Below are 16561 nucleotides of genomic sequence, written 5' to 3' on the forward strand. Positions count from 1 at the left end.
GTTGGGCTTGCAAAGCAATGCTTGTGAATTTGGATTACTACAAGCTTACCATTTGTGTTGTATAATTTTTCTAGTCTTTTTTTGTCCATTTGAGCGAAATTGGCCCTGTGATTTATTGTTATTGTTAATGGTAAAAATTATTTGGTAATGAATTCACTGACGATATGAATTTCAATGACTAGGTAAATGTTTTACTTAAAAGGAGGCAAAAGAAAAAAGAAAGGTTATATTATATATATGGAAATCAACTTATTTTAAGAGTAATTTTTTTGAGAATTTTTTTCATTTTTATTATTTATTTTCTTGTAATCTAATGGTTATAATAAATCTTTAATACTATAAAGGAAGAGAAGTAATTATGAAAGAGTCATTCTTAAAGTAAATCTCTCAATATATATATATATATATATATATATATATATATATATATATATATATATATATTATTCCTCATACTTAACAATTTTGGTTCCTAATCCCTACACCTGATTTTTGGTTTTATTCCCTTAGTCACTCATGTTGCTAAAGATGCCTATGGTGCTTACATGAGAGCAACATGTAGGTTGCTAACAAGTCCTTGTACATACACATAAACTCCCTTCACATAAATCCTAAACATTCAATATTCATTTGAGCACCCATTACTGAAGGGATGGTTTGGAATTTATGTTAGAAGCATTGTAGGAAATGAGATAGATGCAATCAATATTGTAGGAATAATGGTCTTGTTAGGACTTTTGATAGATGGACCTCTTATGCTTTGTTTGGTAGAAAGAAGAGAAATAGAATAAATAAAAATAAAAGAGAGATAATTTGAACAAGGAAAATAGAGTAGAAATATAATAGAATATTAGGTTGTTTAGTTGAAGAAAAATAGGTGAGAAATTATACCCTTGTGATTATTGAGTTGTAGGGTCATCGACAAGAAAAAGAAAATGTTACAAAAGTCATTAGATCAATGGTCTGGATTTTCCCACGTGAAAGGTGACAAGAAACTTTTCAAGTAAGATCCACTACTTCAAATTTATTTTTCTTGTAAATCTATTGTATCAAATACACTGCTTTTTATCCATTTGCGTCCATTCACTCCATTTTGTCGCTGTCAAAACTGAGCATTAGTGTATAAGCGTTCATCATGCATGGGCAATAGAGAACAATAGACAAAATTAAAATTCAATCAAGGGTATACGAGATTATCATCTTTCTTTCTGGAGTCATCATAATCATGTTAATAACGATGTTCTTTGCCTAGAATAACACACAAGAAAAATATGAAGAGCACCAAAACCAAAATGTAGTAAGACTATAAGGACAAATGTTAAAGTTCATTTTAACATTCATATACACTCAACGCTACAAAAAAAGGAATAACGAATCAGTTTGGATTGACCAAAATGTGGGAAAAATTGGTTAAATTATACAATCCCTTAGGTTTTAACTTTGTTGTCAGTATTGTTAAAAAAAAAACAATTTTCTGCCAAAAAAAAATAATTTTCTAATTTTTGTGTTAATTTGCGACATCCTCTACTTGGGATACAAATATGTCTTTCCATGTGTGACTCTTAATCCCCAACTTTGACATGTTTAGATTTACAATTGTTATTATTTTTAGATACAAAGAGAAAGAGAATTGTTATTAGGTCAAAATGAGAGAAAACGGCTGGCATAACTATCAATGCATGGTTTGGTGTAGAAAATCATGATAAAGAAAAAGACAAGAAAAATCAAAGTTTATTTTTATTTTTGATTTATTTATAAGATAAAAGTTAATTGGTGTCCTACGAACATTAATTAAAGAACTTATTAGCAAGATCCTATTCATTAAATCATCTATTGGTCGAGAAGCAGAAGTAACCATCAATTATTGATGCGATGATCTCAGCGCGTGGACCCATCCTTCCAACAACTCCAAGTTCCATTTCCATTGCTCGTCAAATCCAATCAAATTATTCAATACAGCAATTGAATTCACTCAGTGCAAAGTGCAATGTAACTAATCTCTTCTCTCCCTCACATAACTAACCAACTAACTGAAAATCAAAAAGCAAAAAACCACGTCGATTACATGAAAGCCCAGAGAGATATTCTCACCAAAGTCCTTCACCCTTTCATCGTTAAGCTCCGTTACTCTTTCCATGTCTCTAACTAACTAACTAATAACCCAATTCAATTCAATTCAGTCATACAATAAATATTTTTTTTATTGGCAAATGCTAGTTGTTAATTTATTAGTTTTTGTTATTACAGGGATTCAAACCCATGAACTCTCCCTTCAACCACTAATAAACACACTTAATGAGTTTGTTATTATTATGTGTTTATGTGCAGACCAAATCTAAGTTGTATTTGGTGTTGGACTTCATTAATGGGGGGCATCTCTTCTTTCAATTATATCGCCAGGGTATCTTCAGGTATTTTTTTTCTTCATCATGCTAAGTATTGCAGCCTACGTATTTAAATATATATATATATATATATATATATAATTTTAATTATGGCTTTGGTTTGGTGTATGTGTTGAGTAGTGATGATCAGACAAGGCTTTACACTGCTGAGATAGTATCTGCTGTTTCACCCCTTCACAAAAATGGCATCGTGCATCGAGATCTTAAGCCCGAAAACATTCTTATGGATGCTGATGGGCATGTAATAATGCCCCTACCCCAAATGCTTTGTTTTCTTGCAGGAACATTTTGGATTTTCGATCTATGTATCTGTTGCTAAAATTTATTAGAAATCATGATCTTTTGTGGGTCCCACATCTTACTTAATAAGTTTCACCCATGATTTTGTAATTTTTTAATAAATTTTAACCAATAGTAGAAAGTGTGTTAGGAAAAGCTTGTTGGAAATGTATTGTTAACACTCCTCTTCCCGATATGTCAAGTTCACTGTTAGAATATCTTGGAAGACAGAGGTGTATTATTCAACTTTGATGTTTGCTCTGCCTGTATAGGTCATGCTAATTGATTTTGGACTGTCAAAAGAGATTGATGAATTGGGAAGATCTAACTGTTTTTGTGGGACTGTAGAATACATGGCTCCAGAAATCCTACTGGCTAAAGGCCATAATAAGGATGCAGATTGGTGGAGTGTTGGTATTCTGTTGTATGAAATGCTAACAGGGAAGGTAATGCCATATCTTTCATCATTTATCTGTAATTACTGTTGGTTGTGTGTGCACGTGTGCATATTTGAAGGTAACTAAGTTGAATATTTGGAATTATATGTGGGTATACAATAACATTATGCATGGTTAGAATCCATTATGTCTCTGGCAATCAAGTCTTGAATAGAGAACATTAGGAATCACGATAGGTAAGTCTTGGCCAGGTTTAGTTGCTTATGCAATGAGGGAAAAGGTGAAAAGACGCCTGTAACTCTAAATTTTACCTTATTGATTTAAGTTCAAATTATATGGTAATGGAAAGTTGTGAACTGCATTATATTAACATGGATCTTATTGAGAGGATCAATCTTCTTTTTTTATTTCAAAATTGGTATGTGAATGAATCTGTTTATTTGCTGTTTAGGAACCTTTTTTATTTCATTTCTTTTCTATATAAGCACATGTTGAAGCTATCAGCATTTGAAGGCTCCCTACTCTAGGACACCTAGCACCACTTTGCAGAATCTCTCTTAACCCATACCAAGGGCTTTTGCTATGTTACAAAGTATGTACTTTCAGTTTTTCTTGATTGTTGAGTTTTATTTGGCAGGCACCAAAACACAATAACAGAAAGAAACTTCAGGAGAAAATTATTAAAGAGAAAGTAAAACTTCCACCATTCCTTACCAGTGAAGCTCACTCTTTGCTCAACGGAGTAAGTAGACAACAGTTACTGGTTTTCATCCTTTTTGTTTCTCTACAGTCTCCTATCCTGTTATAGTATACTTGCAACTTACAAGTATAAAATGCTTGTTTTCTAAGCATGGCATAAAGGTTTTATAGTGTAGATTTCTGAATTCACTGCCTTAATATTTCGTTGGTGTCCTTTTTTATGCCAATGTTTTAATTTTTTCATGATTTTTTGTTGAAATCATGTCAGGGTTTACTTTACTCCAAAAGTGATCCTATCTACATTCTATTTGGATAATTCTATTTATTAAAATTTTAAATTTGACATTTATACTATATTGACTTATTGAATCGGGGCATTGCTTATTCATAGGCATATTGCGATTTGTATCTTTCTGAAAACCATTCTAAGTTAATTAAAATTCGCCTTTTCAAAATTACAAATCCTATAATTTGTAAACACATTGTATTTATCAAAACATTTTTAAACTCAAACGCAGATCTCTGTTATTTCATGCGTATGTAAATGGAACCTGATGTCTATTGTTAATCTACTTTGATTTCACTTGCGTTTGTTTTGTTTTTTTATTAAATAAATCATAAATTTTAATTGATATTAATATTCTAATAAAAATTAGTGGAAAAAATACACCATGATTCCCCTGCAACTGTTTGTGAATCGGTAATTTTCTAATGCTTTTCAAGGTTATCCTGAAAAGATGCAATCATCTTGCTCAGAAAAGTAATTCTTTAAGTACAAAATTGAATGTAGTAAAAGCATCTGCACAATGAGAATAACCACTTCTCTTTATATAATGACAAGTTCTAGAAAAAGAAAAACATTGATGACCACATTTTTGTAGACGTTATTTTGCTACAAAGCGTGAACATTCAAAGGATAATTTTGAAAAAGAATATAGGAGAATGCATGGATACAGGCAAAGTTCGTGCTCTGGGACATGATGTTCTGTAAATATTTTTGTGTTTTAGATTAAAAATGAAAAAAAAAAAAAAAGAAGAAGAAGAAGAAAGCCTTGGTAAGGAGAGAAACAGAGGGGTCCAATGCTAAAAACTGCACATTTCTGTTTACTTGTTACAGTTGCTACAAAAGGATCCATCGACAAGGTTAGGCAATGGGCCAAATGGAGATGATCAGATCAAAAGTCATAAATGGTTTAGGTCAATCAATTGGAAAAAATTGGAGGCAAGAGAACTGGAACCAAATTTCAAACCAGACGTGTCTGCAAAAGATTGTACAGCTAATTTTGACCAATGTTGGACAGCAATGCCTGTTGATGACTCGCCGGCACCCACGCCTACAGCAGGTGACCATTTCCAGGGCCTTGGCTTTCATCTAGCAACCCAAATCTTCTGATTGTAAGCTTTCTTAGCTTGTAAGTAACCCAAAGCTTCTCTCACAAAGGTGCCACCCAATCTGTTTTTCAGAGTTAACTCTTAAATGTAAATTGTAAAGGCAAATTGCACAAAACAGAGAATGTTTAGTGGCTCTGATATGGCCTTTCATGTTTATGCAGCTTGGTTTAGTTCTTGTCTTAAAGGAAAAAGATTTGAATTGCTTTGCCTTCCATTCAGGTCAACATTAACATATTTGACTAGCCAGGGCCCAAAGGAGGGTGACAGGCTATAGCATATTTGACTTATTATTCATCAAAAGAATTGCACGTGTCAAATTGTGTTTGTCCTATTTTTTGCAGCGACACAACTGAAAGGTTGATGCATTTTATCATTGCCCCTTATATGTATATGTAACTATGAGCTATTGAACACGTAGCTATCAAATGTTCTATATTATAAGATCTAGAAAGATAGATAGTTGTTGGCACCAATGCTTCGGTTGTGTTTACTTCCCTGCAAAAGCGCACGTTTTTTTTTTGGGGGGGGGTAGGAAATAGGAAGTAGGAACACACTAAACAATAGTATCCATAAAAACTTTTGTCTAATCAAACTGTCTTATCGTGGTTGTTTAAGATCGACCTCCTTCTTCCATCACTGCATGTTTGACAAGTAGAGTCAGACAAAGAAGATGAAATGATTCCACAAAAGCGTCACTAGTAAGGTGAGAGCAATGTTATTTAAAATGTAAAGACGAACACATTAAGAAACAAATAATGAGAGAAGCATTCTGAAAAACACAAATAGAACATTAGGCATTAGCAGTATCAAAGAATCTTATTCCTCCCCGACTTCAGAACACAAATATAATAAAATATCAATCCTCCATAACATGTGAATTACGTGAATGATTTAAGATCAGGGTAAATTCTTCGTTACATCTCCCCAATCTCTGGCCACATACTCTAGTCACTAAAATCTACTTTTTGCCCATTTATAGTTTTATAAAGCCGAGAATCTTAATGGTTTTACAAATGGTGCAACCAGGGACCAAACTCACCAAACCAATTATTAATGTTGTATGTGCTACTACATGCTTTCACTCATCATACAGACAAGAAAGGCAACAAGATTCTGTCTATATTACGTGGGCTCTACTCTTTGCAAAAGAACCTTCATTTAACTGAACGAGCAAGGGATCCACCCACTAAAGAAGCCTGATTAGGATATATTTGGATGAGGGTTTACACGAAACCAGAAAAAGGCCAAAAAGACCAATTCACCCATATTCATCCTATGCTCTTATAAATAGACCTTGCTTGCCTTTTATGTTGTATTAACCATCTTCTCTTGAGACACCAAGGACCTGTTAAGCCAAAAATCATGGATAGAATTAAGTCTAAGAGTGAGATGTCTCTTTGCGAGAAATCGATGCAGGTTGTAGTAAATGTCATTAGGTTTTCCTCTTTCTCTATTGCACAGAAGACTCTTGGAGCTACCAATACAACAAAGGCTGGTACAGGGTCTGATATGTACCCTGATGAGGAAGCACTGGTTCCTGTTCCTGATCAATTCCCTGCAGCAAGCAAAAGGTCACAACAACCACAGAGCCGCGCCAACCCCACATATGTGATCAAGTCAGCTGGGAGCAATGGATCAACCCAACATTTGATTTATCAAGAGAGAGTCCCTGGTGATGTCAACCCAAAGAAAGAGCAGTGTGTTGATGGATTGGCTTCTGACTATATCAGTAAGATACGTAACAAGCTCGGGCGTGGTGTATAAGGACAAATTATTACATGATTCAGGACCATGTGGTCCCGAGCCATTCTCTATGTGACATGTAACTTCATATTTCAATTTACAAAAAGAGTTGATAACTTGTCACGTGAAGATTGGTTGAGATCAACATGATCTTGGATCATGTAATAATTTCTCGTTTATAAGAAGAGACTTGAAATTAAAAGTCTTCACTTATGTGCTCCTAGTAAAAAACTATTGTCTTCGTAGTTTTATGTGTTCCGTGTAGCATACTACTTACATAAACAGCCATTTTGGTTCGCATTAACCAGCTGTAATAAACTTTGTAGTTGTTGGGGTTTCTAGCTAAAAGAAATGATGTGGCTGTTGCTGATGAGTCCCAACTCAACTTTTTTCCTTGATGCTTTCTTTAATATTCCTTGCTGGATGGACAAGTATTACATGTAGACTAGTTTTCAACATAAGTTTGCATGAATTATATTTAAGTATTTCATTTGGTTTTAAGATAATTTGTTCTATCCAAATCATTTATTTAGTCAATCGCTGTTTAGGTCATGGCAGATCAAAAGATATTATTCATTGGGAAAATTGAATAAAATATCGATAGTATATAATAATAAATTAATATTACCGAGTATTTGAGCGTTGCAGGCATAGTGGTGGTCCAACTTACATGTGTGGATAAAAAGATAAAGTACTAGAAACCGTGAACAAGTGGTTCAAGAATATTGTTGCTAAACATCCTGATGGAAGGTTAACCAACATTTAAGCTTCTAAATCTTTATTAACTACAATTTTAAGCTTCAAATGGGCCATGTAGATATATAGAATAAAACAGAGAATTTAAGAGTATTGTATATGCTGTGCAAAAGTCACTGCAGTAATTCATGTGCTGGCCTCATGGACCCATACATACTACATAGCAACCAATTATGTTTAGGAGGTGATTAGAATAGCTTCACATAAATTCTTTATCTTAATTCTTTAAGTTTTTTTCGCATAAACTAACTAAAACAAACCCTATTAAACATACTTTAACAATTTTCCAGTCAAGCTTATGAATATCCTTTATGTGATAAGCTGATTTCATGCTTTCAAGTTAACATAAGCTACATTTATCAATAGAAGCTTGCTAAGCATAACTCAAATACCAGCAAAGAGATGTCAACTTTATCTGCCTTATACTTGACCGGCCAACCATATTGCTTTTCACTCACAATAGGTTTCAGCATCTTTTTTTTTTTTTCTTTTAACTTTCTGATTATGCTTTTAAAGTAATTTTACTTTACCTTGCCCATTAAGAATCCCGTGGAGTCATTCTCCCTCAATGCCTCAATTTGTTTAGAATTATTATCTCACCTCAAGCTATATATATTTTCTTCATTTCTTGTGACTTTGTGAGAAGCAAAACACTGTGACTGTGACCAACACATAGCTTGTGCAAGTCTTGAATTCAAATTCTGTGTTGATGCAAGCGACAAGCTTCTGTTCAAAACATTGAATAATTAAACGGTTCGGCATATATGCAGCTTGTGCACAACAAAAGGAACTTCTGCCTTTGAAGGGAATGACTGTAGCTAAATGGGAATAATCCATGATTAATTTATCAGGTGTTCTACACTAGTGAACCAAATCTTCCACAATCCCTCACCACCAGTGTGAACAAAACTTTACGTCAGCGTGTGATGACTGTTGATGATCATGTCACTGCCTCGTCAAGTATAGCGTTTGATTCTTCCATCTCAATTCACACGTTTATTGATTTCTTCTTTTCATAATGCGTGTTAATCCTACCTTCTTTTTGTTCAGTTAGCAAGCAAAAGAAAACTAATTCACACCTCTCTTTGTTCTTTGGAGAGAATTGGTGGATTATATAGGTAACAATTTTGTCAACTCTTCACACCCATTTTTACGAGAATCTATAGGAAAATTGTTTATATTCCATGCATATTTTATATCCAACAACACATGGTAATTCACACCATGAGGGAATAATAATTTTCTGCTTCATTCATTTCAAAGGATATATGTATTAAAAAGGAGTATATTCCCACTTTAGTCTTGAAATTTTAAGCATTTTATTTTAGTCTTTAATTTTATAAAATTCTCACTTCAATTTCTAACTTAGTCTTTTTTGTTTCAAAATGGCATTCACTTTAATCATTAATGTAAGTGGAAAATATAGTATAAAAAGAATAGAGAGTGAGTAACATTTTACTAAAGGACTAAAATGAGAATATATATATATAAAAAATTAAGACTTAAGTGACAAATGCTTACAATTTTATAAAATAAAGTAGAAGTTTACTCATTTCAAAAGAAATATTAACAAACCCTTTCAAACACCTACTAAATGAGATGAAGAACTCATTATATAGAAAGTGGAACGCATTACAAACCTACTTCATTTAGTAATACTAATATGAATTTCAAACCCTAGCAAATTAAAGAATTGGAATTTTTATGAGCGATGCTAATTCTTCTGTACGTAATACAGTACATATGATAGCATGCTCACAAGTCTGTCGGATCCACGTGAATCTCACTATAAATCCGCTTCCCTGATTTTGGTGATGTTAAAAAATCTTCCTTTCTCAAAGACCCAGATCTATAAACATAATCACATGTGACATGTTTTTCTCCTCATTTAAGAATCTTGTATACGATTGCATTTACTAAACGAGTACTGCTATTTAGTACGAAATACTACAGTAGGGAACACACGAAACAGTTAACATGTGTAATTAAATTCTGATGTATAATTATTTTTAAAATAATTAATTAAAATATTTTTTTAAAAATAACAGATCTCTGATTCTATATCTGAGATTTTATCCCACTAATCATGGATGCTCTCCTACCAAAGCGGCTTCAGCGATTTTAAGTTTTTCTGGCTGTGATATCTAGTTGATAACTAATATCTAATTGTTTCTAAAAGACAACAATGCAATAGTGAAAATGAAAAAATTTGCAGTAGCAAATCAAATGCCAGAGATGAAAGATATATAAAAGAGATGATACTTTCTTTCTAGCTATCTTGTAGTTTCCTTTTTTTTCTCTTTTTATTTTCTTTGTAAAAAATAAGAGAGATGAAAAATATATAAAAGGTCCTTCAGTTTGCTCTATCTTCTGAAAATCATGTATGCAATTCGATTATGAAGTTTCTAAAAGATTTCCTTCAGTTGCAGAATCAATAATTTTATGAAAAACTGTTATATTTTGGATATCCAATGATTAAGAAGGATCCTTTTAAATCCAAACCAAACCAAAAGAAACTTGCGGTTATAAATCAAAACCAAACCACATCATTCGTGCTTCTTTTAATACGAAATTTGTTTCGTACAAAAAATCATTTTCCTTACTAAACATTAAACCCTTTTTTTTATTAAGTTCACAAAAATATGTATAGAAAGGATATAACAAACAAATATAGTTAAATTGAGGCTCGTGGTTTTATTCTAGAACCCAGAGAGCAAGAGATTGCTCTACACAAAGAAATTGGAGATTGTTTGCACGCCATGAACTTAATTTTAGTCGTTTTACAGAAAGAAAGAAAAAAGTAGGAAGAACATAGCACCCTTAATTCTACTAGCACGCTTTGAAGATCATTAGAGATCAAAACAGCATGCCTCCTCCGTGAGTAAGATTCTCTTGTTTATCCTAAAAAGGAAAAAAAAAAATTCTCTTAATAATTTTCTAAATGTTCAAAGTGGGCTTGGATGTAGAGGCTAAAGCCCAGTGTTTCTCCAAAACATAGTTCTGGACGTAAGAGTAAGAGCGAGTGCTGTGGGCCACCTCGTATTGTTCTTTTGGGCCTTATCTTTGTTCAAACCCAACCAAGTCGCATGCGAGTTTAACTAAACATTTAACTTAAAAAGATATTCCTACTAATATCACATCATTACTTAATGCACATGTATAATAAATTAAGAGGTTAGGTTATTAAAATATGTTTTTAAATTTTATTTTAACGAATAGTTATACTCTTTGAAATGAAATTCTTGCTAACATCACATCATTACTTAATGCACATGTATAATAAATTACGAGGTTAGGTTATTAAAATATGTTTTTAAATTTTATTTTCACGAATAGTTATACTCTTTGAAATGAAATTCTTAATTTGAAGAAAACTCATTAACAATTATTTTGCAGGATAAATTACTCTATTGTTCCTTATCTTTATTTTAGGTTATAATTTGATATTTTATTCTTAAAAGTTATAAATTAATAATCTCTCAAATAATTTTTTATAACATGTTTATCCCTAAGTAATCTCTTTATCAGTTTTTTTTGGGATAAATATGCTATAAAAAATTACTTAAAGAATCATTTTACAAGCTTTAATAAATAAAAGACTATTTAATAATTTATAAAAATAAATAACTAAATTACAACTTAAAATAAAGATAAGAGACACTGTGAATAATTTAGTCATTTTAGTCATTATTCAATGTGCATATTGCATATGCAATAGACCAGCGATGTCAACAATGAAGAATATAAGATGAGTTAGATAGTTAAAAAAATAATAAATGCAATTCTTTTATTAATAAAAATTAAAATTTTAATACACTTGATGAAAAAAAAATGTGAAGCAATGAAATACTAGTCTAGTCACTTCAATTACACAACAACTACAACCGAATGGAACCAAAATGAAACAGAAAACTGCGGGCAGGGAACAAGACATAATCTCTTACGGGTCCGCACAAGAACTAAAAAGATTCGCCTTGCCCCATAAATAATTACTTCTTTTCTCTTGATCCTTTTTTTTTTCTTCTTTTTCTTCCTACAGCTTTTCACCCGGTAATGTCGGACATTGTCCTTGTACATAACCTAACGTACTAAATTTGACAATCAGACAGAAAAAAAAAAAGGTTTTTGTCCAGGTACGAATTAAAGTTGATAAAATATGTTTATTGAGGAATTGAGCTAATAAAAATAATGAAAACAAATAAAGAAAGAAAATTACTATGATAGTACAACATAAATCTGAGTGGTATTTATCCTTTTTTTCCTACTTTTAATGTATCTGTTTTTCTTTTTCATTATCTCAAAAACTAAAGGTGTTCGTGAATCAATCTAACTTAACGTGAATAGAAAATTTTAACTTAAAAATTAAAATCTAAAACATATGAAAACATTTTTTTCGTACAATCAAAAGGTATTAGGAGTTTATATTTAATACTCAACTAAAAATGTTTCTCAAAGTCATCAGAACAACTTCAATGTTTCTCTCCAACGGTTAAAAATGTTTTTGTTTTTTTGTTTTTTTGCTGTCACCGAGCAATCCACATTTGGAGTTGCTCTTATAACAATATTTTAAATGAGATTTTATAAATTTATTATGAATTTCCAAATTAAATTTAATCTTAAAATCAATTCAATCCTCCGATACCCCTGCCAAACACGTCAGAAGAGTACTTAAAGTAAATTATTTGATTCTTAATAAGTAAAGTTTTGTTAAGAGGAGGCACTAACTAATGGAGTAAAATAGTAGTAGAAACTGTCACTAGCCACTGAAATTACTGGTTTGGAGTGGTTCACAGAAATATCTAATCCGAATCTCCCTCCCCTTTGGTAAAATAATGATACAAGAACGTTCTGTTGGATAGAAGAAAAAAATCCATACATTTTAATGTAAGATCCCAATCCCATCGCTAATCCGAGTGGTCCCTTTATAATAAGTATGTACTATATATCTATATGAAAGGATATTATTCTAAAAAAGTGGTTCTCGTTGATCAATGCTATAGCCAGCCCTTGCACGGGAATTTCAGAACGTATTCGGCAAGGCAGCATTAGCTGCCAATCACTAATGGAGAACCACGAATAAAATTCATTATAAAACTCACTATAAAAGACAGTGTTGCTCACTAGATAAAAGGTGAAACATATTTTATTCAATAAAACTTATAAACCTCACCTAATAATAAAATTATTTAAAAAATTACTTTTATGCGTCATCTATATAAAAATTTACACTTTCGACTAATTAAAAATCAATCTAAATATTATTCTTAATATCAATATTACAAAAATTTAAAAAATTTATCATTTTTTAGTTATTATGTTAGAAATGCAAAATACCTACCAATTTGTTAATAACTAGTATTTTTTTTTACCAAAAAATATGGTCAACGTATTTAATGAGATCTTTATTTTAAAAATCTTACTTTCCATATAAAAAAATTCAAAATCTTACTTAATAAGTTGAATTCTACTCATTCTAATATAATGATAATATAATGATAATATGATTCAAAAATACTGTGGAACATATAAATTAATTATTATAAAATTGTTTTAGCTTCATCAATAATTTTAAATTCGAAGTAATGTTAGTTTATACTAAATTTATGATTAAATAACGAATTTAATGGTGATGCTTGAAAGATATAAAATAATTTTATATTATTATTTAAAATCATTGTTTATATGATTTTTAAAATAATTTTATAAAAGTTAATAAATTTATTATAAATGATGGATTATGATCAGGTAATCGTGTAAAACTAGTCTAGATAATTTTTTGCTTTTGTATGTTTTAACCAATAAATATTTTTTTTTTCATTTTAGTTCCCTAACAAATGTTTCAAATACATTAATTAGGAACAACCTAAAATAATTACCTTGTCAACAAATTCTAATTAAATTCCTAAAAGAATATGCTAAGGAATATATTATTAGGAGATAAATTTGGCCGCTCGTCAGAACCTATCATCAAAATCTACATTAAGCACAAATCAAATTAGACCCTATTTGTTAAATAAGTACGAAGTAGGATCAAGACTTCTTTAAAAATTTATTTAGCTAAGAAACAATATAACAACAATAATAACATCATTAATAACATCATTACTATTATATTAAATTTATAATATACTTAAGATTGTATATTTTTAATTTGTTTAAAAAAACTTAAACTCGCTTGTCTATGTGCAATAGTTTTTTTTAGAGGTATGTATTCTTATTTAATAAATCTGACTGCAAAATAAGCTTCGTCAATAATTTGGTTAATTTCCCAATGAAAAGTAGTACTGTATCACAATGACCTAAATTAATTTCACTTGGAAATCAAACGAACACTTCCGTGTAGATAAGATGATCCATTTGTTCGAAAACAATTACTCCTATGATACTACCGCAGCTACCAGTATGTAGTACAATTAGTGAGTAGGAGTAAATACGCAAATTCATGAGAAAAAATAAACGTGGCCAACTGCTAACACCTAACAGGAATGACACAGACTACCAACTGAAAGAGCCACAAAGACCTCATCAGTGAAAGTTCATATCGAACGTTAATACATTATCAGCAAAGAACAGAGTGTACTTTGTTATTTTCAGTTACATCAACTACTACAAACGTAAACGGCCAAATAAACAAGAATCTAAAGTCATGACATTAATTAACATAAGCAAACAAGAAGAAACAGGACAGGACCTTTTCTGGGGTCTGTACAAGGAACAGAAGGATCAAATTCAGTCTGTTAAAACTCTTCTTGCCTTCTCTAATCCATCGCCCTTTCCTTCAACCTCTTTCTCTTTCTCCCACCAAAAAGACAGGAAACTAGAGAAATATTAATATATGTAATTAATCTGTGAATCCAAGGACCATATTCTCAAGCAACACTAATGATGCTATCTCCATTGCTGAAACATTGCATGGCATGTAAAGCTGAATGTCTTGATGATGTCTGTCTTTGGTCAGATGAGAAGGATAGCCCCAGGGACAGTGTCGGTGGTGGGTCAATGGCAGAACTAGAAGAACCGGGGGTGATGATACCAGACACTGTAGAGGCCTTGTTTGGCACATTGTGTTTTTCCACGTTTCCTTGTCCCAGAGTGAGTTCTTCCATTGGGTTTCCAGTACCTTGGACTGAAATCACTCCAGAAGAACCAACCCCAAACTGATACACTGGCATCGCTGGAAACCCATTGATTTTGCTAGTTTCAGCAGGGAACACGGGTTGTTGTTGTGAATGACACAGGGTGTCTTGATTCTGGACCTGTTCTTCCTCCATCGGAATTGCAGAGACCTGGCACAAAAATTGACAAAATCATGAAAACTTTGTTACCCCAAATTCCAATCCAAGTTTTAGAAAGCTTTAACTCTTGGCAAGTCAACTTTTCCAATTGAATTTGAAGGCAACAAAATCCCTATATCTATTTTTTGCAAATGCTGACTCAAACACACACTTCAACTAACCAAAGGAATTTCATAATTAACAAGATAGCAGAAACTTGATTTCCTTTTTTTATTTATTTATTTTTCAAAACCCTGAAATGGTAAGAGTAATGATATTCAAGGCTTGACTATTGACTATTGACTAGTGACTAGACTTGAGAAAAATCCATGTAATTTTATTAAGACCGTAACGCTCCATTGATTAGGAATATAACTAATTGAACACGAATTAACACGTAAAGCATCTCGATATTTTCTATATAGAAACTGTATGAGAAAATTAACATAAAAGCGAATATTTAAAAAAGTAACAAAGGAGGCGCGTGAGAGGAATATATAATTACCGTGTCGGTGGTGATGTCAAAGAGGCTGGATCTACGGCGACGGCGATTGAGGTTGCTTCGTCGGAGAAAGTACTTCTGAGCATGGCTGGCAACCTGCGTCGGAGTTCGCGTTTTGACGTAGTTTTTGGAGATTCCTCTCCAATCACCTTTCCCTACTTTCTGCAATCCAACCAAAAACAACTTGTGTTCTTCCTCCGTCCACGGAACTCCTGATCGTTCACCAAAACCATCACTCAGTCAATGCAAAATCAATAATCGCGTTTGACAGTTCCGATTAATTCAACAATTATGAGATTAAACAAGAGAAAAAAAATGATGATCGATCGGAGAGACGGATCGAACCTCGCTTTCGCTCGCGCTCGCGGTGGCGCCCGGAGTTCTGAGGAGCGGCGTCGTCGGCGGAGGCGTAGCCGGCGGCGACGGCGTCTTTGTTGTTGTTGGTGGTGGTGGCGTCTAAAGGATGTTCGTACTGTGAGAGGTTGTTCATGCTGACGCTCTTCCTCATCGAATCGACGACGACTCTGACCCCGAACAGCATGATCTCGCCGGAGGCGGCGGAAGAGGCGCGAGACATCGTCGGATCGGGCGGTGGTGCTGGCTGAGTGTGACTCGGGGGGGATCGGAGTCCGTACGAGTCGAGGCGAGTGCGTGACTCGGTGAGAGGAAGAGAGAAAATGAAGAAAAGTTGAGACAGAGACAAGTAAGGGAAGAAGATGAGAGCCTCATGGTTAATATATAATAATAGAGTCAGACGGCAATGAGGTGGCAACCATGTGGATCATTTTTTTTTAAGCTTAAAAATAATACTTTAATAAGAACTAATTACAATATTTTTAACTAGAGAGAGAGAGAGTAGGGTGTAATTACATTTATATACTATTATTTTATTTTTATAATTACCTTCACGAATCATTCACTAATTCTTATTACCTTTCATTTTATTTAAAAAAAAATACATGAAAAAATAATTAGACACGAAATGCTTGTTTTCCTTTGTTATAAATAAACTAAATTCTATTACACTACTAATATTTATCTATAAATTAGGGAATTAAATATCATACATCATTGGTATGAATATTTTTATACTACTACTACTAACTAATTATA

General features: G+C 32.4%; 2 protein-coding genes across 4 annotated transcripts; one reads left to right on the top strand and one right to left on the bottom strand.

Moving 5' to 3' along the window:
* The first annotated feature begins 1951 nt into the window (after nt 1-1951).
* Nucleotides 1952-7286, top strand: LOC100800825 (serine/threonine-protein kinase AtPK2/AtPK19). 3 transcript variants are annotated; one of them, XM_026128634.2, is made up of 6 exons: nt 1952-2137; nt 2329-2411; nt 2526-2646; nt 2957-3130; nt 3720-3824; nt 4899-7286. In XM_026128634.2, exons 1-6 carry the CDS (start codon nt 2066-2068, stop codon nt 5172-5174), a joined length of 831 nt encoding a protein of 276 aa, XP_025984419.1. In that variant the 5' UTR covers nt 1952-2065; the 3' UTR covers nt 5175-7286. The 3 variants fall into 3 exon arrangements, with proteins under 3 accessions (XP_025984419.1, XP_014630920.1, XP_040871825.1); XM_014775434.3 differs by having other exon boundaries at nt 1952-2113; XM_041015891.1 differs by having other exon boundaries at nt 1972-2113; nt 2248-2411.
* A 6729-nt stretch (nt 7287-14015) lies between these two features.
* MYB176 (transcription factor MYB176) lies at nt 14016-16158 on the bottom strand. The gene is made up of 3 exons (NM_001249119.2): nt 15794-16158; nt 15452-15660; nt 14016-14958 (listed from the first exon to the last, which is right to left on the bottom strand). The coding sequence occupies exons 1-3, from the start codon at nt 16023-16025 to the stop codon at nt 14542-14544; spliced, it is 858 nt and encodes a 285-aa protein (NP_001236048.2). The 5' UTR covers nt 16026-16158; the 3' UTR covers nt 14016-14541.
* Nucleotides 16159-16561: the final 403 nt, after the last annotated feature.

This window comes from Glycine max, chromosome 5 (genome assembly GCF_000004515.6).
Source record: "Glycine max cultivar Williams 82 chromosome 5, Glycine_max_v4.0, whole genome shotgun sequence".
In the NCBI taxonomy this organism is placed as follows: Eukaryota; Viridiplantae; Streptophyta; class Magnoliopsida; order Fabales; family Fabaceae; genus Glycine; species Glycine max.